At 39.5% G+C, this 23,030-nt stretch overlaps 2 protein-coding genes across 20 annotated transcripts; both read right to left on the reverse strand.

Moving 5' to 3' along the window:
* Window positions 1–1,825: 1,825 nt before the first annotated feature.
* LOC118441956 (uncharacterized) lies at window positions 1,826–11,345 on the reverse strand. Of its 8 annotated transcripts, XM_085657120.1 has the most exons (12): window positions 10,021–10,604; window positions 9,286–9,396; window positions 8,848–8,999; window positions 8,155–8,221; window positions 7,772–8,004; window positions 7,392–7,689; window positions 4,306–4,897; window positions 3,449–3,760; window positions 3,240–3,298; window positions 2,645–2,808; window positions 2,397–2,559; window positions 1,826–2,272 (listed from the first exon to the last, which is right to left on the reverse strand). In XM_085657120.1, the coding sequence occupies exons 2-12, from the start codon at window positions 9,382–9,384 to the stop codon at window positions 2,267–2,269; spliced, it is 2,145 nt and encodes a 714-aa protein (XP_085513246.1). In that variant the 5' UTR covers window positions 9,385–9,396; window positions 10,021–10,604; the 3' UTR covers window positions 1,826–2,266. The 8 variants fall into 8 exon arrangements, 7 of the variants coding, with proteins under 7 accessions (XP_085513246.1, XP_085513245.1, XP_035722939.2 ...); XM_085657119.1 differs by lacking the exon at window positions 1,826–2,272 and having other exon boundaries at window positions 2,384–2,559; XR_014982215.1 differs by lacking the exons at window positions 1,826–2,272; window positions 3,240–3,298 and having other exon boundaries at window positions 2,384–2,559; window positions 10,021–10,603.
* Window positions 11,346–11,491: 146 nt separating this feature from the next.
* Window positions 11,492–22,989, reverse strand: LOC118441959 (uncharacterized). 12 transcript variants are annotated; one of them, XM_085657121.1, is made up of 7 exons: window positions 22,539–22,988; window positions 17,853–17,966; window positions 14,334–14,526; window positions 13,674–13,881; window positions 13,161–13,522; window positions 12,343–13,073; window positions 11,492–11,994 (listed from the first exon to the last, which is right to left on the reverse strand). In XM_085657121.1, exons 4-7 carry the CDS (start codon window positions 13,853–13,855, stop codon window positions 11,710–11,712), a joined length of 1,560 nt encoding a protein of 519 aa, XP_085513247.1. In that variant the 5' UTR covers window positions 13,856–13,881; window positions 14,334–14,526; window positions 17,853–17,966; window positions 22,539–22,988; the 3' UTR covers window positions 11,492–11,709. The 12 variants fall into 12 exon arrangements, with proteins under 12 accessions (XP_085513247.1, XP_085513251.1, XP_085513250.1 ...); XM_085657125.1 differs by lacking the exon at window positions 17,853–17,966 and having other exon boundaries at window positions 13,674–13,858; window positions 14,434–14,526; window positions 22,539–22,989; XM_085657124.1 differs by lacking the exon at window positions 17,853–17,966 and having other exon boundaries at window positions 14,434–14,526; window positions 22,539–22,989.
* Between the last annotated feature and the right edge of the window lie 41 nt (window positions 22,990–23,030).

The following is a 23,030-nucleotide window of genomic DNA, read 5'->3' on the forward strand; positions in this document are numbered from 1 at the left end:
AAGAAATAAAAATGAAAAAATAGAAAAAGAAAAAGAAAAGGAAAGAGAAACGAGGAAAAACAAAATATAGGAACATCAGGATTATGGAGTTTCTTCTTTTCGGCCTTTTTCGTTCCCGCATCAAGAACGGAAATGTATGCAGAAGCGAGCTGCATGAATCGACGTTACCGGATACCCGCGTGCATGTATCGTAGCGCGACAATAAAACGAACGTTCTTAAATGCAGAAACACGTCTGGTATCTTCCCTAGCAGTTCGAAAGATCCTACTGCGATATGAGGGTGGACGAACGGCGCCTTAGTCATCGTTTCTTGCAGTCAATGGGTCATCCGAGGTCATGAATGGGATAATCGGCCGTTAAATAAAATTCTTCCACGATATCGAACGTTCTATAGTAAAATTTGCAACGTCAGTGACGGATCATATTTGACCTTGAATCTTCACCATGGAACAAGTTGAAAAACGAATCATCGATTGTGAGTGCATCGACGTTCTCACAAAGGAATCATCCAAAAGTCCCTGAAAATAAAAAAGTTGTCTATTCAATGTTACGAAAGAATACAAATAAAGAAATTTGTCGTGAATGAATAAAGAAATAGTTTGTTTCTTTCATAAGATCGACCTACTTATCGATTCGAAATTGTATCTCTCTGTTGTAGGATAAAAACCTCTTGAAAGATAGGAATAAAAACGAGGAAGACACGAGACGGATCTCGACGGCACGAGACTTCGGTAGACTTCGGTAGAAAGAGACGAAAAGACCTGCATCCCCAGGTGCAACGCACGCCACGGCGGTTGGACCGTTGCACGCTTCTCTTTCTCTCTTTCTCTCTTTCTCTTCTTCGTAGCTGCATTCTGCGCCGGTGGCGGTCACGAGGGCGCGAACTAGTTCGTGAATCATGCCTAGAATGCTTTACATAAATTGCTCGGAGCCGACGTCACGCTCATGGAGCGTAAGCACCGGCATCCTCTAGATGAAGAAGAAGAAGAAGAAGAAGAAGGAGAAGAAGAAGAAGAAGCAGAAGAAGAAGAAGAAGAAGAGGTAGAAGAAGAAGAAGAAGAGAAAGAGAAGGAGAAAAGGAAAGAGGACGAAGATGGAACGGACGTAACGCAGACATGACTCAACCGGATCGTATGCGGTTTACTACGAATCAAGAGAGGTACTTCGTGGTAATCCCGGAAAGGTGAAAGTACGAGAGACTCATCCGAAGAAGTAGCGGAATCGCCTCCGGAAGCGCCTCCGGCATCAAACGGCCATACTTCCTTTATGTCCGTTCTTCCACCGAGTTTGACTCGTTTTAATGACGTAGCTCTTGTAACAGTCAAGAAAAGACGTAATCGATAATAGGAATCTATTTGCGAAGGACCTATAACGATTTATAGATCGTTTCTGATTTCATGTTTGAAAATTTTCGTACGATATCAGTCGTAATTAATCTTCATTGTCTAGAAAAGTGTGAAAATCGACTAGTAGTCTAAAAGCTTTCGTCTTGATAAGATCAATTATTCGTTAAATATCTAGTAATTGCAAGTAGAACGAGAAATGAGGTCTCTTTGATTCATCGACGTGGTTAATGAGTTTAAATGGAAATGAAGTAATTAAGAAAGACTTTCGACTAATACGGCGATACCACGTTCAAGTTTGTAATCGCTTCCACGAATCGTCGTACGATTCGTTTTACATACCAAGAAAAACTATTAACATAATTAACGAGAACTCAGTTACTTACTTACCGATGGATTTCCTCTTATCGTTGATCAACAAGATGTCCCTAAAATGGATAACGTAATAACATCTACAAAGTGAATTTTTCTTTTATTAACGTTATACACTTAATTCTTAATCGAATCTACGAGAGCAAAAAATATGCCGAAATATGCATGGGTTTATATAAGGGATGTGTGTACAACACACGTGCTCTTCACACTCGATCGCATTTAATCTCGTGTCTACGATCAAATATTTATACGTATTTATGTAAAATCATTCGGATAAATTAACCTTCGATTATTGGTTCGAATATTGATGACGTGCTTCTCGTGAAACCAAGGTTAAAAAAAAAAGAAAAGAAAAAAAAAAACATTTTCGAATATCTCAACGCGAACACCTTTCGAAATTCTTTCTTTGATTCCTCTTGCGACTGTTGGCTGTTTCCTCTTATTTCGATCGTCGACACGGCCGTTCGATGATCTCATTCAACTTGACGTCTCTTCCATTAGTGACTAATACTTCGAGTACTTCTGTCATCGGCAAGGCTGAATACCGATTATTTCTGAAAGAGAGATTAAAGAAAGCTGGCGTATGTATGTGCAAGAAACCCGATTGCCTTTCGTTAAATATCGTTTGTCACCACGCAACCAGGACTCTCACGTTTCGAACTTACGTTAAAAACTTACGACTCTCTCGATTATATCCTCGGCGGCATTTACTTTGGGAGGCCTCGCGGGTATACCTTTCTTCGGTTCGCGTTCCATCTTATGAATCATCTTATAGACACTCGAGTTCATCAGATGATCGTAATTCGGTAGATTTGTCTTTTCGTATTTCTTAAAGTTTACCCTGCACGTAAATGGAAACATAGCGAATTAATTGAAAGCTTCGCGTAAAAGTGTATAATTAGTCGGTAATTAGCGACCTCCATTACCCAAGTGCTTTCCCGCGAATAACTTCCGCTTGAGAGGATAATACTTCGGCTATCATCTCGTCGTTGAAGAAATCGTTTGGACATCTCCATCTACGACCAAACGTGAGTTCCAATTGTTTAGCCTGGGGCCAGAGATCTTGCGAATGTTTTCTCCCTTTCCTGTACTAAAAATGTAACGAGTGAATTAGAAAGTGAGTTAGAAAACAAATTCTTTTACACGTACGCGGACACAAATAGAAGAGACGATGGAATACAATATATCGAAGACGTTCCAAGGTTGCACGTGCGACACGGGGAAATAAGATATTATAATCTATCCTAGATTATCTTTAACCTAAGAAGACTTAAATCCAATTGGAATACGTTAAGTACGATACGAAGGGATATAGTTCGACAACAAGGTATCACTTTCAAACATTATTACTGAAATGTTTGAATAGTGAACGTGGTATGAAATGCATGGGAAGAAGAAAAAAAAGAAAAAAGAAAAAAGAAAAGAAATGTTGGATGGTGTGCTCTCCAACGTTTAAACACAAAAAAAAAAGATAATGAAAAACATTCCAGTGAAACTTCGCAATATCCCTCATTCGTATACCTGCAACTCCTGAATAACTTGATCTTTCGGTGACAGGTTTGGATCTGGTTCAAAACTACCTATAATGGTGCATAAGAAGGTATAATAACTATTTCCTCGTTCTTTCACGTAATCACGGACGCTTCGTTGATAATAGATTAATAATAATAATAACTAGATCTATAATGATTGAATAAACGATTAGGTGTCATATAACGATAGATATTTACCATAGGAAGGCGCTGGACTAGCTGTTCTCGATCTCATAACTTTGGTTTCGTACGAAACAACGAATTTCTTGACCCTACTACCTTCGTCGTCGCTACTTCTTATGGAGATCGTACCATCCAATTCTCTCGTTTCGGTTTCTTGTTCTTCATCGTCAGTAGTTTCTATTATCCGTGGTGGTTCTTGCGACATGGCGGTCGATGGTCGTTCGGATCGCGAAGTTTCCACGTCATCCTCTTCTTTGATATCTTCCACTATCGGTAATTCTTCTTTACTTTCTCGAGGACACTGCTTTGCAGCAACGATTTCATCTTCTGAAAATACACACTTTCGTCAATAATAGAAAGCGAGTAATATATCCCTAGAGATTTCAATGACAAAATTTTTGTGACGAATGGCGCTTTCTCAAAGATTCGAAAGTAAAAAAAGAAAAAGAAAAAACAAAAAAGAAAAAAAGAAAAAAAAAGAAAGAAAAGAAATGAAAAGCGAGAAGCTTGAATATATTTATATTATAACATAAGGCACATAAATAAACAAGACGAAAATAGCCTTCTAGAAGGATCGAGCGCGAATATCACGAAATTTCATTTCCAACAAGACTTATAAACATGCTTACAACCAAAACTCATGACGGATCGATCATCTTGGTTACAACCCACTTCCTACCAACGACGATCTCGTTTACCGACAAGTTTACCACTCGAGATCTTTTAATCACGATCCAGAATGAGCTTGGACGATTTGGCAATGGAAGTCGTATTCGCGAATCGCGCGTAGGCGCCGGCTCGTTTGGCTGGCGTTCAGAAATCTCGTTCATCGGCTTGGAAAGTGAGGAAAATCGATCAAGGCTGATTTTCACCTGACGATCCACGACGGCTACCGGCGGTGCTGCCGCCGTTTTGAACCCCGCTCAGCTCCATGATCATCCTCAGTTGCTCCGACACGACCCTAAGGTGATTCTCGATCTCGCTCGGCAATTGCTTCAGGGCGAGCAACTGACTCTGCACGTTCTCCAGTTGTTTTTCGAGGTTGATCTCTGTCCTCACGAGCTCCTTGATCTTCTCCCGATCGACCTTGCTCGCTACTTCAGCCATCTGTCTCTCGATACCGGCGAGAATTGGTTCCTCCCTCCTATCCTTCTCCTCCTCCTTCTCCTCCTCCTCCTTCTCCTCCTCCTCCTTCTCCTTCTCCTCTTTTCTCTCCTCCCTTTGTTCCTCCTTCTTTTCTGTCTTTTCTACTTCAACCTCGACAGTTTTCCTCTCGACCGATTGTCGAAGATCCTCGAGACTAACGTTCGGATCCTTTCCCTCGATAGTAACTTCCTCGATCTTCTCAGTTACCACGTCCTGCGTTCTCTCGATCACTTCCAACTTCGATTCCGGACGCGAATCTGGTGTCTTGGCTCCGCTCGATCTCCCAGTTAGATCTGGAGTCGCTGCCGGTGTCGTTGCCTAAATAGAAGAATTTCTATTTTCCAATATCGAAGAATACTTTTGATCTCGTAACGTGCAATAACAAATCGAACCTGTGCAAGAGGTTGAACGCAAAGATACCATTTATCTTTAACAAAGTAAATAGATCTAAAAACGATCAAATTCCATACGATCACTTTGTCATTTTTCATTTTTAAAAAATACAATGATAAAAAAATACGATATGTTTGATAGATCCTCCATTATTATTTTACCTCTTGCAAGCATGCTCTATCTGATTTATATCTTTGATTAATAAATAAAGAACACGGTTACGACACGACTCACAATCTCATTTATTAATTGACCCAGTTGGCAATTAGTATTCGATCTAATTCGAACGATCGAATGCTAATCGTATTACATCTGGAAATGTGCGTTTTTGTGTGAGGTCTGCGCAATGTTCGATCTATTTGTGTCGGTGTATATGTGTGTATGTATTTTTAGTAACATCGACGAGGAGAACGCATAGACATGCAAACATGACGATTATTAAACTGGATTGACGATTTATTTGTAATTGATATATTTCATTATTAGGTTAAAGGGAAACAGAAACGCACGTTTCAAGATACATCGATATAGTCTTACTGTTTTACACTCGCACCGCTTTTACGATCACTTTTTGTTTTGTTCCATTTAACCCGAGAGAACGAATACGCTTAAATCCTAATTTAAATCAATTAATTTTCAAAAAGCGAAATGCAAACGTATCAATTAAAATGCATTTACAGGAATTCTAAAATAAGCCTGTGCGACTCGAAATATGATCTACGAAACGCAAATATCGAAAATTTATTTTCGATTTAAAACATACAACATTCCGATTATAATGCTTCGCCCTAACTAAACGACACCCGATTAAAAAGCCCACGATTAATATTTCTTTGGACGAATTTGTTACGACCGAAACGAAAACGATATAGGCTAGAGCAAGATCAAAGAAATTCGATTGCATTGAAAACGAAAATAGAAAGCGTACGGGACGGGATCTAAATGATTTTTCAAAAGGATCTTATTTGTACATGTACAACAAAACGACGGACGCACAGGGAACGAAAGTGTAAGCTACGAGTCTGGTAAAATCGACGCCTATATGATTGGTCAGACCCTTGTAAAGGACGGTAGGCACGAAGGACAACCTTCGGGCTTCGTAATCGGCTTCACGAACGATCTTTTCGTCGCACGTCTTCAAGCTGTCATCGGAGAAACGAGCGCCATTGTCAAGGCCGCAGAGTCGAGCGAGCAAACCGAGCCAGCCGTTGGATTCCATAGGGGAGTCGACCTTGACGACCTTGGACGATCTCGATAGTCTCCTGCCACCACGATGAAACACCTCGGCCGAGACGAACTCGCCGGTGGACCGTAAGAACTTGGAAAATCCTCCTCCTTCCTCCTCGTAGGAGATCGAATTCGAGAGAGATACTTCAAGGTCGTCGTTCGTTGGCCGACCTTCGCGCCAACCGAGTATCTTCGAGGTCATCTTCTCGGCCAGGTTGCCGAGAATCTCGAGATTACGTACGATCGCACGTTCACCGTAGTGGGCGCGATCGTAGGAGCATCTTCTCGAACGAGCTTTAACCGAGACATCGAGCTGTCCGTCGGCAACTTCTGACGATCGACGTTTCGTTGACTCGATAAGACCCGTCAGCGTCGAAGTAAGCGTCGAAACTATAGCGGAGGAGTCTTGTCGAGCTAAACAACGCTCCAAGTAATGACCCTTGACCTTGATCAAACTCGAACGTCGTCTAGCACCCTGTCTAATCTCTCTCCCGTTACTGCCAATAAAGAATTTTCCTAAATCTACGCGAATAGAAATCTCTTTGATAAGTTCGATCAATCGTCGTACGTCTTTCGCAAGGACGCGCTCAAAATATCGAGCTTTAGGACATAAACGTCGTTTTTGCATTTTCGCGATGTTCCTTCTCTCAACGAGCTCTCCTCTAAGAGAATTCGTCGTCAGGAGTCGCTCGGCGTATCGAGGCTTGCTGAACCTTCTTCCCTTCGTAATATCGTTTCTTTTAGCAAAGAAAACCTTAAACATCGATTTGAACCAGATGTCCTCCCGTTCGAGATAAGTCTCGATGTAACGGCCCTTCCTTCTTATCCGTCCGAACGTCCCATTGGGAGAAGATTTTCCCAGAATAAGTTCGAGAAGATAGGCGAGAGTGACTCTGTCGGAATCCTTACGATATCCGAGGAGAGATCTCTCGAAGTAACGAGCTCTCGTGTAGAGACGCTTTGGCTTGATCGTCGATCGACGAAGAGTTAAGGAAGGAAGACACGTGGGAGGATTCGGATTAGTAGTCAAGGTTTTAACGGAAACGAGATCGAGAGTAGGCTCTTCAATGGGATTTGGGAAATCGTTAGATCGGATCGAATGTGGTAGAAGTTTAGGGACATCGATTTCGTGGACGGCCGTCCCAATTTCGTTAGATTCTTCGTTAGATTCCTCGGGGGCGTACATCTTTACCTCGGACGTTGGTTCAGGCGTGTCGAGGCTTCCAGGTGGTATCAGACCCTTCTCCACCAAACGTGCTATCACGCTCTTCTTCGACTGCTTCTTTATCACTACTCTATACGGTTCTCCCTCCGATGGTTCTCGAGATTTAGCCTTCGGTATAGGTCGATCCGGCTTCTTTAAAAAGGTCGAAATGTGATGACGTTCCTCTACGTCCGGTGGTGGAGCTGCGGCGATGTGCTGAAGCTCCTCCAAAACCTTCGAACTTTTCAACACTGTAGCGCGAGGCTTGGGCTTATTGAAGTTCACCCTGTTGATTCATTCAAATCGATCTCTCCTATATATACGAATCTTTTTTCCAAATCTCTCAATCAATATTACACACGATTTACCCTAATACTCCCTTATCGGGAAGCAATTCTTCCTCTTCGAGAATCAATTGGGCGATCTCCTCGTCGGTGAGATTCTGATTTGGTATAATCTCGCTGTTGGCGTCCTTCGGCTTGTCCGGCAATTCCTCAGCCTTATCTGGGGTCGGTAAACGTTCGATCACTACCTCGTGTTTCTCCAAAATCGTCTCTTCCGACAGAATTTTCTCCGGGAAAACTGGCGGCAAATCTGCGAGCTATGACAGAAGAATTTAACGCTTCGATTCGAATCGATGAATCCGATCGATTCTTCTTTATTGTTTCTTTTCTTTTCTTTTCTTTTCTTTTCTTTTTTTTTTTTTTGTTCTTACGAATGAAACAAGAGAAAGTCCAACGAGTTAACTCACCGAAATATTATACGGGACAATGTTCTCGTCGGGTATAGCCTCGAGAGCCTTACGAGCTTCTTCCTCCCTACAACGAGAAAAAAGAAAAAGAACGAAGAGAAATGATATCATGTTTCAGCTTATTAAAATCTCATACTTTTCGACTTACAGCTAGCTCCTTAAAATACACGGTTAGCCGATATTAAATTTTGTTTATTCGTTCTCGTGTGATCCCGAGCGCGAACCAAAGGGTAATGAAGAATCGGTAGAGAAGGAGGGGTGACGCGAGTGCGGTATGAAAAGCCAGTAATAAAATTACCAGCGACCAATGATAAACAGATTTCATTCTGGGTCACCTATTTATAAATGGTTGCAATACATTGCCACACGTAGACTCTTGTACGCACCGGGATATTCTGGCTACGTTGGATTATATATAAAGCCAGAGAGAGAGTGACAAGCGTGCGTGCACTTTGACTCGTTTTTCCAGACTCGTGGCTGTTAGCTTGCTATCCGTAAGATATTCTTTAGTACGCACATGTATACCATAACTAAGTTATTGTTGTTGTTGTTGTTGTTGTTATTTCATCGACCGAGAAGATAGTTCTTCATTATTATGGATTTCGGGGTGACGAAAGTAAAAAAAAAATGTGATTGTCAAGTTTTATCGCGTCGACATCGAACGTATCGATGAAGTCTCGCGAAGATACTTACCTTTGTACACCAAGAACGAAATTGTTGCCTGCCAGTTTGAGAGCCTCGTGTGCTTGTCCATGCGTCAAACTGCTGATCGGTTGATCGTTTAATCTTACCACGACATCGCCCACTTTTATACCCATACATTCTGCAAGACTCCCTTCGTTAACCTGCAAATGGAACGGCCAAAATTTATCGAATCCGAGAGAGTCTTAAATTCGATTAATTGACGTAAATGTTACGAATAGAAATATACGGGGTCGTATATGCTCGCGATCGTCCATTGAACTCTAATTAACGTCAGGATCGGTGTAAACCTTACTAAAACTTGGCATCACTTTTGGATGACACTTTTGGCTCGAAATAACATTAAATACCAAAGCCGTTCGATCGTATTTAAACGATCAATTGTGTTTTACTTAACAAATTTGTTATCGTTAATCATAAAATACGTACTTTGATGACCGTCAATGGCTGTGGAAAATCGCTGCCACCCGCTAATCGAAAGCCCCATGGTGTGTTATCGAATTTTGTAAATTTTATGTTAATCGCCATGCTGATCTACATCTGAAATTACGTTTAATATGTATAAGATTAGTATCCGTTAGTTAACTACTCTACAAAAGCACTGCCCATGTCCCATAAAACATAAGATGGAAATTATATGACATCGTTAAAACGAAATCAACAACAAATAATTCATGCGAAAGGAAGTCAAGGAGGAATCTCTATTTTTAATCATCGATCTTTCCTTCTTCCTGTTTACTAAGAACGAACGCGTAGGAGGATTGAGAGAGATATATAAGAGTAAACAGGAGTACAAATTCTTCGATGAATACTAATGGCATCTTTTATTTAAAATTTATATCTAATTAATAATTTATAATGCGATAGAATGAAAATTCTTTATTTTTTTATTTTCAAAATGGAAAAAGAATCAATTCGATTAGTTCGCGATCGTTTTACCGAGAAAAATTATTTTTACTTTTTAATGTATCTCGCTGGTTGCACACTAAAAGGAAAAGTCTGGTCGACCTTTCGCCGGCTGACTCGACCAATTCGTCTTATGTACGCGGAAATAGACGTAAGTAAGCGCGAATGTAGTCGTCATTAGTATAAGTGCGAGATAAATGAGACACACGGCAATTGTTGGTCATTATTCATATTACACAAAACATTCTCTTTATGTACCTGCTATGTATGTCTGAACTTATTTTGCATAATCCCCTGCAAGAGTCTTCTAAATAAAGACATTTAATCACGATCGTTTATATGTTTCTTTGCTATTACACCTTACCCTAATACTATTTCTTCTTTATTTTGTTTTATTTTTATTTTCTCTCTAAATTTGATCGATCGTTTCTACACATACGATCGGGGAGAATGTGTTTTCTTTATTATCACGTTTGGACCTACGAGTTTAATCTACGTCAGGTTGAAGAAAGCTATTTTACGTTCCAAGTCAACGGCCCCTTCTTCATCCTACACGGCTGATTCTTCTTTCGATACTCTCATAAATCTCAAACACGAGCGTTCGAACTGTGTTATTCCTTGAAACGATGATCCTAAAACTGCACGATATCTTAAGAATGTTTCACAGCGTCCAGAATCGACAACGTCACGTGAAGACATCCCATCCCTTCCCTTATGCCTTACGTAAGCTTCGCAATATTGTTTGCCACACGTGAGTTATCATTCTTCCGATATAATTCACGAAAGAGGGTGTACGTATGCGAGAGAGTAAAAGAGAGACAGAGAGAGAGAGAGAGAGAGAGCTATAGATGATAAGTACTTGCCAGAAAGAAAATATTAAGAGTGCAAGCGAGAGCACACTGACAAGATAACGTTGATCACTGCATTCGAAGACGATCGAAATCGTGAAAGCAAAGTGAAAAAGGTAGAAATGTGAATTTTCTTCGTTCAGCGCGAAGCAACGAAACGCAACGAAACGCAACGGAATGAAACGCAACGAAACGCGCCCGGGCAACGGCCCGGCTTGAGCAGTCCACCGAAACGGTGTCACGACGAGCTTTGCCAGAAGGCTCGATCACCGACGCTCGACTTACAAGACGCAAATACACGGCTCCTCCGTGTCCCGTCGTGCTTTCCGATGGCTCGATCTATTTACTGATCGATCTATTTCAATTTGAGCTTCGATTTCCGCGACAAGTTAAGCTTCGGTAACGCTTCGGTAACGCTTCGGTAATGCGGCCCTTATGTTTCTTCCTCTTCTTCGGCTTCCTCCCATTTTCTTCTTCCCTTTCCTCTTCCTCTCTCTCTCTCTCTCTCTCTCTCTCTCTTATCTTATCTTTCGCGTTCCTCCTTATACTTATGCTTCCTCCTTATATTAACTCTACTTCCTTTTTATATTTCAACGAGCCTCTACTTACGCTGAGAATGTCTCTCGAGCGTAGAAGAAACGAGACGTGAGAGATCGTCCCCTCGTGTCGATTCTAACGAAGTTTCAATCCGTTTGCCAGAGTATATTTATGAGCGTGGGCGAGAGTAGGGATATGTGAAATATATTTGTAACGTAGGGGAGAGAGAGAGAGAGAGAGAGAGGAAGGGATGGTACGTAAGACTCTTTTTAACTTTATCAGACCATTAAAGATTATACTATACGATAACATAGTCGTTCCGCTCGCCAGATGATAGAATCATATCTTATCGTCTTCTCTTTATTTAATGCCATTGCTTTCGGAATACACACATCATTTAAAACATAAGATATACAAGGACATGGTCACAGCCATATATTGCTTGCAGGACCCTTCCTGAACCCTGCGGATTTTTACTTAACTGGTATAAGGTACTGAGAAATACGTACTTAGCAAAGAGTATCAGTCGCAAGACGCTTTAGTTCCTTAAAAAAGAGCTTTTTCACATGCTACCGAAAACTTTTCGACCCCTTGTCACCGACAGCGAAACGACAACGACGCTTAAAACAAAAAAGACTAGTCCGAATAAAGTGGTCAGAGCTCTGCACCATTGCCGATTCCTTTTCGCTTTCGCAATCGCTCGACCCAAACGTTCGGCACGCGTGACGTCCAACGTGAAATCCAAATCACCGATGAATCCTCTCGTGTTGTGATGATTCCAGGCACCTTTCGTCGACGGCACAACTATCCCTTCGTTCGAGGAACCACCGTCGCTACACTCCAACTGCTGAAACATCGCTCTTTACGCGTTGGTTACATTGACGATAGTTTTTATACAGAAAAAAAAAAAAAAAAAAGAAAAAAAAAGAAATGGCTACAACTGGATATCGAGCAACTAACTAACTTTGACAACAATATCAAATCATATGACAAAAATAATATTTAATAACAATTCTGTTTCCACAGAAACGCGCTCGTGTTAAAACAAAGCCAACTTTGCAAAAATAATTGCAAAAAAGAAAGAACCGGTCGTATAAAGATACGAAAACTCGTTCATTAAAATGATAATTGGAGCGTCGGAAAAATTAGCAATTTTAAATTCATTAATCTCGATATCAAACCTATACGAACTCACCATCGTGTATTCTGGTTCATCAGAAACAAGACCATTTCGATTTTGATTTAAACCGTCTAGTCCAACGATCGACTGTTTCTCACTATCTCCGATCTGAACACTGGTACAAGTACTCTGTTTCCTTCTAGATTGCTGAGTCGAGTCTTTAAAGCATTTACAGGTACACAAACCCAATGGTTTTTGACAATGAATCTCCGTACTTGAAGACGACTTCTTTTCCAATTCCGGCCTAGTCTTTTTGCATCTCGATGATTCGACGTTTCTATTAGATGGATCGCAGGTACATCTAGACGTTGACCAAGCCGAATTATAGAATCTACGGGTGCTACCGTAAACTTTCGAATTCACCGGATTTACCCTCGTCGATGACGAGGAAGACGAGTGTTTCGTACGACTTTGAAGCGACGACGAATCCTTTCCAGTCGACTGTGACGAATTTTTACTGCTCAAAATTGACGAAGCGTTCTTTCCGTCATTCAACCATGCTGGATTGTGACGTACGTACTCGTAAATACTACTCTTCTTCAGATTTATCCCCTGAGCCACGGTTTTCGATATATTTTGTAAAATCTCTTCGGGTGTCATCGTCGTCTCACCTTCTATAACGGAGTTCAATGTCCTTGATAATTCTAAAAGAATCTCGCGCGCTGACGTTCCCGTCGGTCGGCCGTAATTCCAATCGTAGCACGAATAAGTGTACGTACAACCGCATCCGCAACACGTGTACATTCCTATGAGACAAGAAATAATTTATAAAACATCTAATCGTTAATATTTATGCTTACATTGACACATATTAAACGAATAGAGCTACTAACTATCGTATTCGGTTTTGCCGTCATCGCGGATATAGAATTCTTGTGATACGTTGGTAAAGACAGACGGCCATATGGGACGTGGAATTGCTTCGCCCTCGTGTATCACTGCGAGACCTCCTCCGAATTGATCTTTCATCGTTTGCGGAGCAGTTGAACGAAAAATACTCTGACCAGGTACAGCAGACGCGTAACAGGAATAGGAACCTGCTGATAAAGGCGGCGAGTGGCTCGAGTAGCCCGAACTGGTCGAAGTTCTGCAACATCGTCTTGGATTATTTCGCGTAATCGTCGTCGTCGTCGTCGTTGTCGACGATCCTGCTACTAATCTTGATACTTCGGCATCCACCGAATCAGGTTCTACCCTAAAAAAAGGAATATAAAAGTTTTAATAGGGAATCCACTTGGAACTTTATCATGCGATCCAAAACGATCAAAACTTTACTTTCATTCTTTTTACATTCCTTCCGATAAGATAAATATAAATAAAGAAAAGAGAATAAAATATATTCTCACCATTCCACTTCGTGAAGATCGTTTCTAGGGACTGAATAAATGCTATCGGGGTTACAGGCGTACCGATCGTTCGGTAATTGCAGGGATGAAACGACGCCGTCTAGACTGATCCGGTTCCCAGTTGAGACTGTCAAGGCCGTTGTGATTGCGGCACCGGTACGGACTTTCTCGCGTTCGAGCATCCCCTGATACGGTCCAACAGTTTAACCTGAGACTCAAACGGCTCGTTACAAGACGGATTAATTATTAATTCCTGCCGGTTAACGCGAGGAAAACGAGATAAAGGACGTAAAGACAAAAAGGAAAAGTACGTATGTATCTATGCACTATGAGAATCATTTAGCGGAATTGCTTATTTAAAAGGTCATCGGTAATCTTTATAGAAGACTCATTAGATTTACCCTGAGCGATGAAAAAAAAAAAAAAAAGAAGGTCTAATAGATCGTATCTCTGGAATGAGAAACCTCATGACCATTTAATAATGTTATGAGAAATTGATAATCTTCCCGTACGTCCTTGAAACATTTAGCGGTGAATTTTGCGAAGCTCGTTACGTCAGCTTTCGAGCGGTGCCGCGTAATTTGCGCAAGGTCGCCATTACGTCCTCCACAAGTTGAATCCTCTCTAGAAGAGTATTTCGTGAAAGTCGGGAGATCGTACCCCGATGGTTCGTGGCCGATAACAATGCTACCGCATGGGTTCGATGCTGGTTCGTCCAGGGCGAGTAACCACCGCGGCATGCTCTTTTAGAACGACCTACCGTCGTCTTTGTAATGCACGATTCTTCTCTCTTCTATCATCACCGACATCGCAACATTTTTCTTCCTTCCTCTCGACGTTCGCACTTGTCCTCCTGCAAAATGAAATAACTCCGTTGGTCGTGGGTACGGTACGTTCGAAAGCAAAGTTCATTGCTGTTGCCATACTGAAAATAGTTTATAATTCCTATTTATAGCTTCGTTAACCGCATAATGATGGTCGTAGGAACGATCACGAGTCAGAGTTTTGTGGCTGCTCATAAAAGGCCAGCTGCACCGTGGCGTTTTAACCGAAAGACTACGACCGTATTGCACGTACGATTATTCAACAGTGACGCGAACAACTTTTGCGTGGTTGGACTCGGATTTTTCCGAGCAAAAGATAAACGACGCGAGTGTCGGCTTTCGATGTAAATCTTAATAACCTATCGAGATTAAATAACATCTGTCGATCAAATAAATGATAAATTCGTAATCAAACTTCACTATGAGATCGACGTTCGTATTGAATACAAGCACGCTGGACCTTAGAGTTGAAAAATATTGATATAAAGTCACTCGATGCTAACTTGTTTCCACATATGACTCTTATTACAATCAATTATTTTATTTTTCTTGTACGTACGTGTGCACTGATGACAGTCGACGCGTAAATATATACGAATGTCGATGCACTTAGTCGGCGTCTTTTATACAGGATTTATTTTTCACGAGAAAAAATTCGATGACAAATGGACGATATATTTAAAAGAAAAAAAAAAGAAAAGAAAAGAATAAATAAATTTGGATCTACGAACGGTAGCACAAAACAATAACGACTAAAGCATATATCGGTTGATCATTGAGAACGCACAAAGCCGCACCGCATCCTCTAAACTCGTCAATGTAGCAACGCTATTATTTATGCTCGTGCTGACACACAATGATTAATCGTTGTAAAAGCGTGTATCACAAAGATCGTAGACCCCGTCTACGAGAAGCGGTAGTACAACATGAAAGAACAAACGCTTCTTACAATTAAAAGATCAAGAAACGATAATTCATCTCTGACAGAGATCGTTAAGACACTGTTTTCTTTTGTCTTAATCCACACTTTTATATATATATCAGAGATTTGTCTTGCAATCAAAATGCTCATTAGATTCTTGCCTTTCTTTCAAGCAAAGCGTATCCGTTATTCGATGGTTTCGTTTCTCAGCAACTTTTTCGACGCATCTTTGACACTTAGAAAACAAAGAGAGAGAGAGAGAGAGAGAGAGAGAGAGAGAGAGAGAGAGAGAGAGAGAGAAAGAAAGAAAAATTCTCTCAGGCTGAGATTCTTTCCTTTTCGTCAGAACGTGCGAAGATATTTTTCTTGATCGCGTTAACGAGCGAAGAAAGTAAGTAGAGAGAAAAGATCACGCGTCGTGACTCGTCGTTGGTAGATAGAACGCGAGCTATGATTTGTGATCGATGATCCAGCTGAATTCCGACGAGTCGCTCCTACTGGTCTTCGCCTCCTTTACCTTCTCCTCCTCTTTCTCCCCTCTTCTTTAATTCCTCCTCCTTTGTCTTGGCAACTTCGTAGGTGTCGTAATGGCTCACGGCACATCCATACGCGTCGTGACATCGCGAGCGAGCGAACGAACGAAGGAGATTATCGTATTCTCACCTCGTCGATTCCCCCATCCTCTTCTTGCCTTCTCAACCATGTTATAAACAGACACCTAAGCCAATGGCGTAATCGTAAACTAGGGAGAAAAAGAGAACTCGAGAGACCATCGTAAGTTCTCTCTCTCTCTCTCTCTCTCTCTCTCTCTCTCTCTCTCTTTCTCACTCTAGCTCTCTCGATATATCTATTTTGCAAGAGGCTTTTCAGAAGGCGGGAAATATTTATTGCAAACACGATATAACGCATATTACTCGTTCTATTTTGCAAGAATCGATTTATACGTCCTCCTTCGTCGAGGATTAGATCAATTATATGTGTAATATGTGTAGAACACGTAACACGTCTAACAAAGATCGAGAACACGTAATCTCGCGATTATCTTCGTTCTACATCTTCGACACGACTTTTGTAAAAAAAGACGAATAATTAACGGCTCTAATACAACGTGATACTGTTAATCGCGAATCAAAGACGATAATTAAATCGAATCGATCGGCAATAATGTGGAGTGGATTGATGGAGACTCGTTCTCCTCGTAATCTTCGTAGTGTCCTATAGATTTGTGTCATTGAGTCCACGCCGAAAGTATCTTTCACCCAAATATTTATCGATGCGGGCAGATGATCCGCGATTCAAGGTCGCTTTCACATTCGTCATGTTCACGCAAGAAATTGGACAGCGCGAAGGTACGAGCGCGTTCGCGTTCACGTTACGTTATCCGGGACGTTCCATATAAGCTGACACGAATACAAAATATCGCCTCCTTTTTCTTAATGTTTTACTCTCGAACGAAAAACCCACGATAAAGCTCGGAACTTGCTTTGGTCGGAATCGTATATAGAAATAAGTATGAGAATGTATGTAGGTATCGTCGATCGAACGATCGAAAAAAAAAAAAAAAAAGAAAGAAAAGAAAAACATCTCAATGGTTCATCGTCGTATCTACGACAAAATTGCAAGAGAATTCGAAGGAAGAGTTATTTTTCAATGTAATCGACGTCGCGATAGCGCATATTCCGAGTCTTTTAGCGAGTTGCATCGATAGAATATTCCTACGCCTCCGTCGTAAATCAAGGCACAAGAGAGTCGCAAAAGTCGCACGATCTCTTGGGATATGTAAATACATTTATGGTGAAATTCCAACAACGTACCAACGTTGGTCTCCATTCTACTCGCGGATAAAATCCTTCGTTATTTTCCTCCTGTCTCTCTGGGAAAAATCTTTTTCCCCTTTCGCGCCTCTACCCCTCTTCGACGAATCTCAGGAATATAAATCTAGAATACGTCGATCCCACGCACCTATCTGTACGAGGGTTTATACGACGCGTATCTTTCGCCCGTTTTACTCCCCTCTCGTAGCACCGTTTCTTTTTATCTTCTCGACGGCAGAAAATTTTCGACCTCGTAACGCTTTCTTTAATGGCCCAGATAAACACGATTCGATTCGTCGTTCTTCTTCCGTAAATTTCCTTCTATTCTTGCGAAATTCATGTATTCTGTTTATCGATCGATCGATCGATCGATCGATCGATAAATAGATGGTTAGATAGTTTCGAGTATCTATCATTTACTTGAATTCCGATCAAGAGTACGTAACGGTACGATACGATTAACGAGAGTAGTCGAATGGAACGATGAACGAAAAGTAAAGAGTCTTACGCCATTATCGTTCTTTCTAGTTCATATATAATACATATAGTAGTACAATAAAAGTGGAGGAGTAGGCGAACGATACATAGTCCAATTAGCTAGTAGCGTTGATCAACGTACACGTTGTGCGGCGGCCGACACTCCGCATTCCGCCACTTCCAGCCGACCACTTTCACGTCGGCACCGTCCTGTCGGGCCCGCTCCTCGATGTTTACGTATTACACACGGTGCACCCTGGAATGTCGATCGACAAACAGTTACAAAAGCCGAACGAGAGACGATCAAGACTACGATCAAGATTTCGATCTGGACGTTGATCGAACACGAAAGATTTTAACAATTTCCTGCCGCCGTTTCTTTCCCTTCGATTCAATTTCATACGTATTTCCATAAAATCCATAAAGTTCCTATCGACTAATTCTCAAGTTAGAACGCTAGTTAGAATATAGAACGCTGTATAGTTCTCATGGCCAATATCCTTCAACGAGTTTCAAACGAGTTTACAACGAGATACACCATCGCACTCGTGCCAACGAGTGTTATTACATCCATGATAATTGTCGTTATGAGTGTTATAAAACAGCTGTGCCCCTTTATCTTACGTTAAAGTAACTTCAAACGTACTTCGAGAAATAAGAACGAAAGAGAATACGCGAGATCGAAGGTATCGAGTATCGATACGTAGGCGCTAAGAAGTCGTATAGGAAGATCGCAAAACGGGTCCACGAAACACAGCCGCGAAAAAATATTTGACTCGGGGACTTTCACTCGGGCAACAGTACCGTCGCGAGAAAACACGTCTCCCCTGTTTCGTCGCTAAAGGAAAGAGAATATCTTTCTTTCTTTCTTATACTCTTTGTAATAAATCGAACAAAAGAGAGAATGAAAAAGAGAGAATTCACCTCGGGCTGCTGGCGCGGTCGCTGGACCCAAAAAGATCCACGCGACCACTTTCACGGGCATCGAAAGTTTTAACGCACGATTGTGATTTCTAATCGAGCTAATCATCGAACCGAAAAATTTCCATTCGAATTTCTTTCTAATTTCTATTATCGAATGTTACCTCAATGCTTTTTTATGTTCATTTATTTTATTCTATCTATTTGTCCTTGTTAAAATCTTTCAATAATAAATTACTATTAATGAAATTTCAATGTTTTTCTAAGTCAATCGACGAAAGAACCCAGGATTTTTCTTCACAGAGAAAGTATTAAAAAAATGACAATTGCTTCGCAACTCTATAAACGTTAAGAATACGCACGCTTCAGGTTCGAGGCATCGATTACGTCAGTATAATGTAAAGGATAGATCTTCCCTCGTCGTCGTCGTCGTCGTCATAGTAGTAGTAGTAATAGTAGTAGTAGTAGTACGTTTTTATAATACGAATGAACATGTAATCGCTCTACGTGCTTTCGCTACATGCTTTCGCTACGTGCTTAGCAAGTCAAGAAGGAACGACAGGAAAGTTTAACGAATCAATCGTAATTAACAACAGCGAATGTAAAAACGACTTAATGAATTTGTAAAAATACTTTTCGGGAAATGGATCTTTTGATTAATCGAGAAAGATCATATGTGTTTCCTTAATATCATTGGTAATTATTTTACGGTTTGCGTTCACGTGAAACTCGAAAGCGAATTCACGAAGCTTCGTAGAAAAATGATAATTCGTTGGTTGAAAGTTTGATCATCTCTCTATATATATTTTTTGAAAGTATATATATATATATATATATATATAAATATGTACAAAGAATAAAAACATTCGACAGCTATCACTCTCATTCACAATAATTGTAGAAAGTCTTCCGTTCGTACGTTGATAGTTGGTTAAAATTTCACGCATTCTAGAGATGACATCCTTATATCGTTCATACCGATGGCTAATCCAATCTTAGAAAGTATAAACCGCAAAGATTCAACCTACTTTTTAATATATATATATATGTATATGTATACATATATACATAAACTTCGAATGATATTTTAAACTAGACATTGCAAAACTATATCTTCTTTAAGTGTCTTCCGGTTATGCCAATTATTTTTCGAAAATGAAATATCTCATCTTATACTTTCTAGTATCAAATCAAAAGAAACATCGACGATTATGATATTATACATCCTCGCTTCCTTACAATCACCGGAAATCTAAATCTATACTGAATCAAATACGCCTAGAAAGAAAATTCTTATTTATTATCAATACTTTAGAACGTAATATAGAAGATAGGACGTAATTTTAATTGTTTTATGGCATGCAACATGCAAGATAAGTTGCAACGGTTAAACTCGAAACTCTTCCTTAAAAGAAAAACTTTCTTCTAAGCAAACTAATTTTTATATATAAAATTAAATATTTATAATTGAAATAATATTTTTGATATTACTCGAATTGATATTAGAACGATTGTTTCTCTAAACAAAAGAAAAGGGACTGGGTTTATTAGATGATGTATAAAGATAGACGTATAATGACAAAATTCGATGATGAGGATAATCGAGAAAAAAAGAGAAAGAGAGAGAGAAAAAGAAGTTGAGAAAGATACAAATGAGGCACAGAGAACGACCCTGACTTTTTGACCCAAAGCACGGGAGCTTGAAAGAAGATCCATTGATCGTAAGGCGCCGTTATAATAAACCTCATGTTTCGACTCTAACGTATATATATATATATATGTTATAGGTGTATATATATAGGTGTATATATATAGGTGTATATATATACCTATATATATATATACCTATATATATATATATGTATATATATATGTATATATATATATATATATATATATATATATATATATATATATAGGTATAGATTACCAAGGAGTACGAGCAGCTATCTGCTTCTTGTAATTTCGTAACCCTCGATGTCATCGTGACAAGGAGGGTCATCGTTTCGAAAATTATTCATTCCGTTCCTATTTCGTCCTTCAAATTCTTCCTCTTATCCTTATCAGTCGTATGTATTTCGTTTTGCGTCTTTCACTTTCTCTACGTCTTTCTTTCCTTTCCTTTACATTTAGATTCATATGAGTGACCTTGTGCAATGGCTCATCCGGTGAAATTAAAAGTTATTATTTCGATATACCTTTGAAATGATGGTTATAATAATGAGAGAGAGATTTTTATTCGACTCCACTATCTCTGTACGAACGAAAGAATCTGTTTTATAGATAGAATATGTTATGTTATCCTGTAGGTTTTAACCGGTGGCTAGAAATAGCTTGACCATTGGGCGATCAAAAGTAGAAAACGAGAACTTGGAAGAAGAAACGAACCGCGTTACTTAATACCGAAGAAAAACCTGTCCCATGTTTCACATAGAAAAACTAAGTTACGGCATACTATAGTTGTATCGATAAGTGGCATCCGTGTCTTCTTACGACGTCATGCACGAAAACTTTCAATTTATAGAAACGCGACCTCTCAAACCGTACCAAACAATACCAATACAAATAATCTTTCTGAATGAGGCAATATCTATATCTATGCAATGAACGAACTAAAACGAAGGTCTGTTGATTTTCGATGAATCGACCATCTAAATTTCGAGTGGTTATTTTTAGCGTCGCTTCGTATCAAATAAAAAAAAAAAAAAAAGAAAAAAAGATCTTTTGAAATAATTAAAATTCACTCGCCTCTTCGTAATGACCTTTCAAAGATCTCGAAATACCTCTAAACAGTTTATCTCTCAATGAATTACGATCCACTACCTTCATAATATCTCGCTCTTTAATCTTGCAAATTATCGCGCTCAGCGAACCCTGAATATTCTACGTAAGTAGGTACGTGTATAGACTAAACGAAAGGGAGAGTCGTGAAAATGAAATTGACTTCGTTCGATTGGTCTTAAGATTATGACTGAATAAGTAGTCAAGATTACGATTTGCACGGTCAGTGCTTACCAATGAAGTAAATCGATATGTCTTTGACTCATATAAATAATGTTACCGTGGTAAGGAAAGGATATGTTGCAAAGTAACATTTCGTTCTATAGTTTCTATGGAAAAAGAAATTTCAAATTAGCCGCGCTATATTGAAATAGCATGAAAAGAATACTTTACTTTATCTATTAATTATTATATAAATCATTTGCAAATACGATCCTTTGGCCGTAATAAAAATAAATGTGGTAATGATTTAAAATTCCTATTCGGTACGTCTATGTTTGAATTGTTATGTTAGTTTTAATAATTACTTAGAGTCTAATTACCTCCATAACAATCGTTAACGTACAACAATAAAAGCAATACTTATTCGGAATATTTCTTGTTAAATCCTAAGTTAGAAAACCTTTTTTAATTCGAAAGTCACTAAACCGATAACATTACGTTTTGTTCTTATACCGATCTCAATTTGTTCCTTCTTCGAAAACTACTTCGCGACCGGTTACATTCGATGAAACTGATGCAAGCGATAAACCGGCCAACTCCATGCTTTACCATAAATGCATTGCTCTTTCTCTCGCACGCAATTAAGAAATTAATCCGACGCAATCGTTTTTTTTTATTATATTATCATTTTTTTGTATTACGTATGCCTCGAAATATTTTGGAAATTAACATTTAACTAAATATCGAGCGAAGGAGACTCTTAATATTGGGAAGAAATTAAGTGTACCGGAATAAACAAACGTTTATAAATAAAATGCAATAGACCTGAAAATTAAAAAAAAAATATCAAGAAGATATAAGATAGAATAAAATTGTAAAAGAAAAAAAAAACAGAAAAAATAATAAATACAAATGAAATAAAATGAAACGAAAATGACTATTTATAATCTTATTATACACCTACCTATCTACCTACGACAGACCCTTTCGATAATCTTCCCTGTATGGAGGAAGATGTTGGCCGCTTCGAAGACAGAAACTTTCACGCACGTACCAGAACGCGCCTGTTACATTAACGAGATGCTGCACTCGCGATCTCCTAAAAGAAACTGAAAGTTCTGTTTCTTAGTAACGCGAACCTGGCCCACAAACTACTCGCGAGTTTACCCACGACTAGTCGCATGTGCGCGCGACCATTCGCTCGTTCATACGTGAGCCAACCTTCTTGTGCGATTCACGATTGTAATTTCCTTTCCTATCTCTATATCATAGATATTCTCATATAATAAACTACGGTAATAAGAATTAATTAACATTCGAATAAGTTGATAATTTCAAGATGTTTCTACGAAAAACGTTCTGTAATAAATATAATTAATTGACGCGTTGTATTGTTTGATTTTATTATGAAATTCTTTGCTTTTTTACACATTTTTTTTTTTTTTTTTTTTTTTTT

Source organism: Vespa mandarinia, chromosome 5 (assembly GCF_050613455.1).
Source record: "Vespa mandarinia isolate Hongniang chromosome 5, ASM5061345v1, whole genome shotgun sequence".
Lineage (NCBI taxonomy): Eukaryota > Metazoa > Arthropoda > Insecta > Hymenoptera > Vespidae > Vespa > Vespa mandarinia.

Coding starts and splice junctions, on each gene's coding strand:
- LOC118441959 (XM_085657125.1), bottom strand. CDS start 13,855: ATGCTCGAACGCGAGAAAGTCCGTACCGGTGCCGCAATCACAACGGCC. Junction 13,074..13,160: donor CGGCAAAACCGAATACGATA/GTTAGTAGCTCT, acceptor CTTGTCTCATAG/GAATGTACACGTGTTGCGGA. Junction 11,995..12,342: donor ATGAACCAGAATACACGATG/GTGAGTTCGTAT, acceptor GCGATGTTTCAG/CAGTTGGAGTGTAGCGACGG.
- LOC118441956 (XM_035867046.2), bottom strand. CDS start 9,384: ATGGCGATTAACATAAAATTTACAAAATTCGATAACACACCATGGGGC. Junction 8,222..8,847: donor TTCGTTCTTGGTGTACAAAG/GTAAGTATCTTC, acceptor TTCTCGTTGTAG/GGAGGAAGAAGCTCGTAAGG. Junction 7,690..7,771: donor CCCGATAAGGGAGTATTAGG/GTAAATCGTGTG, acceptor ATGAATCAACAG/GGTGAACTTCAATAAGCCCA.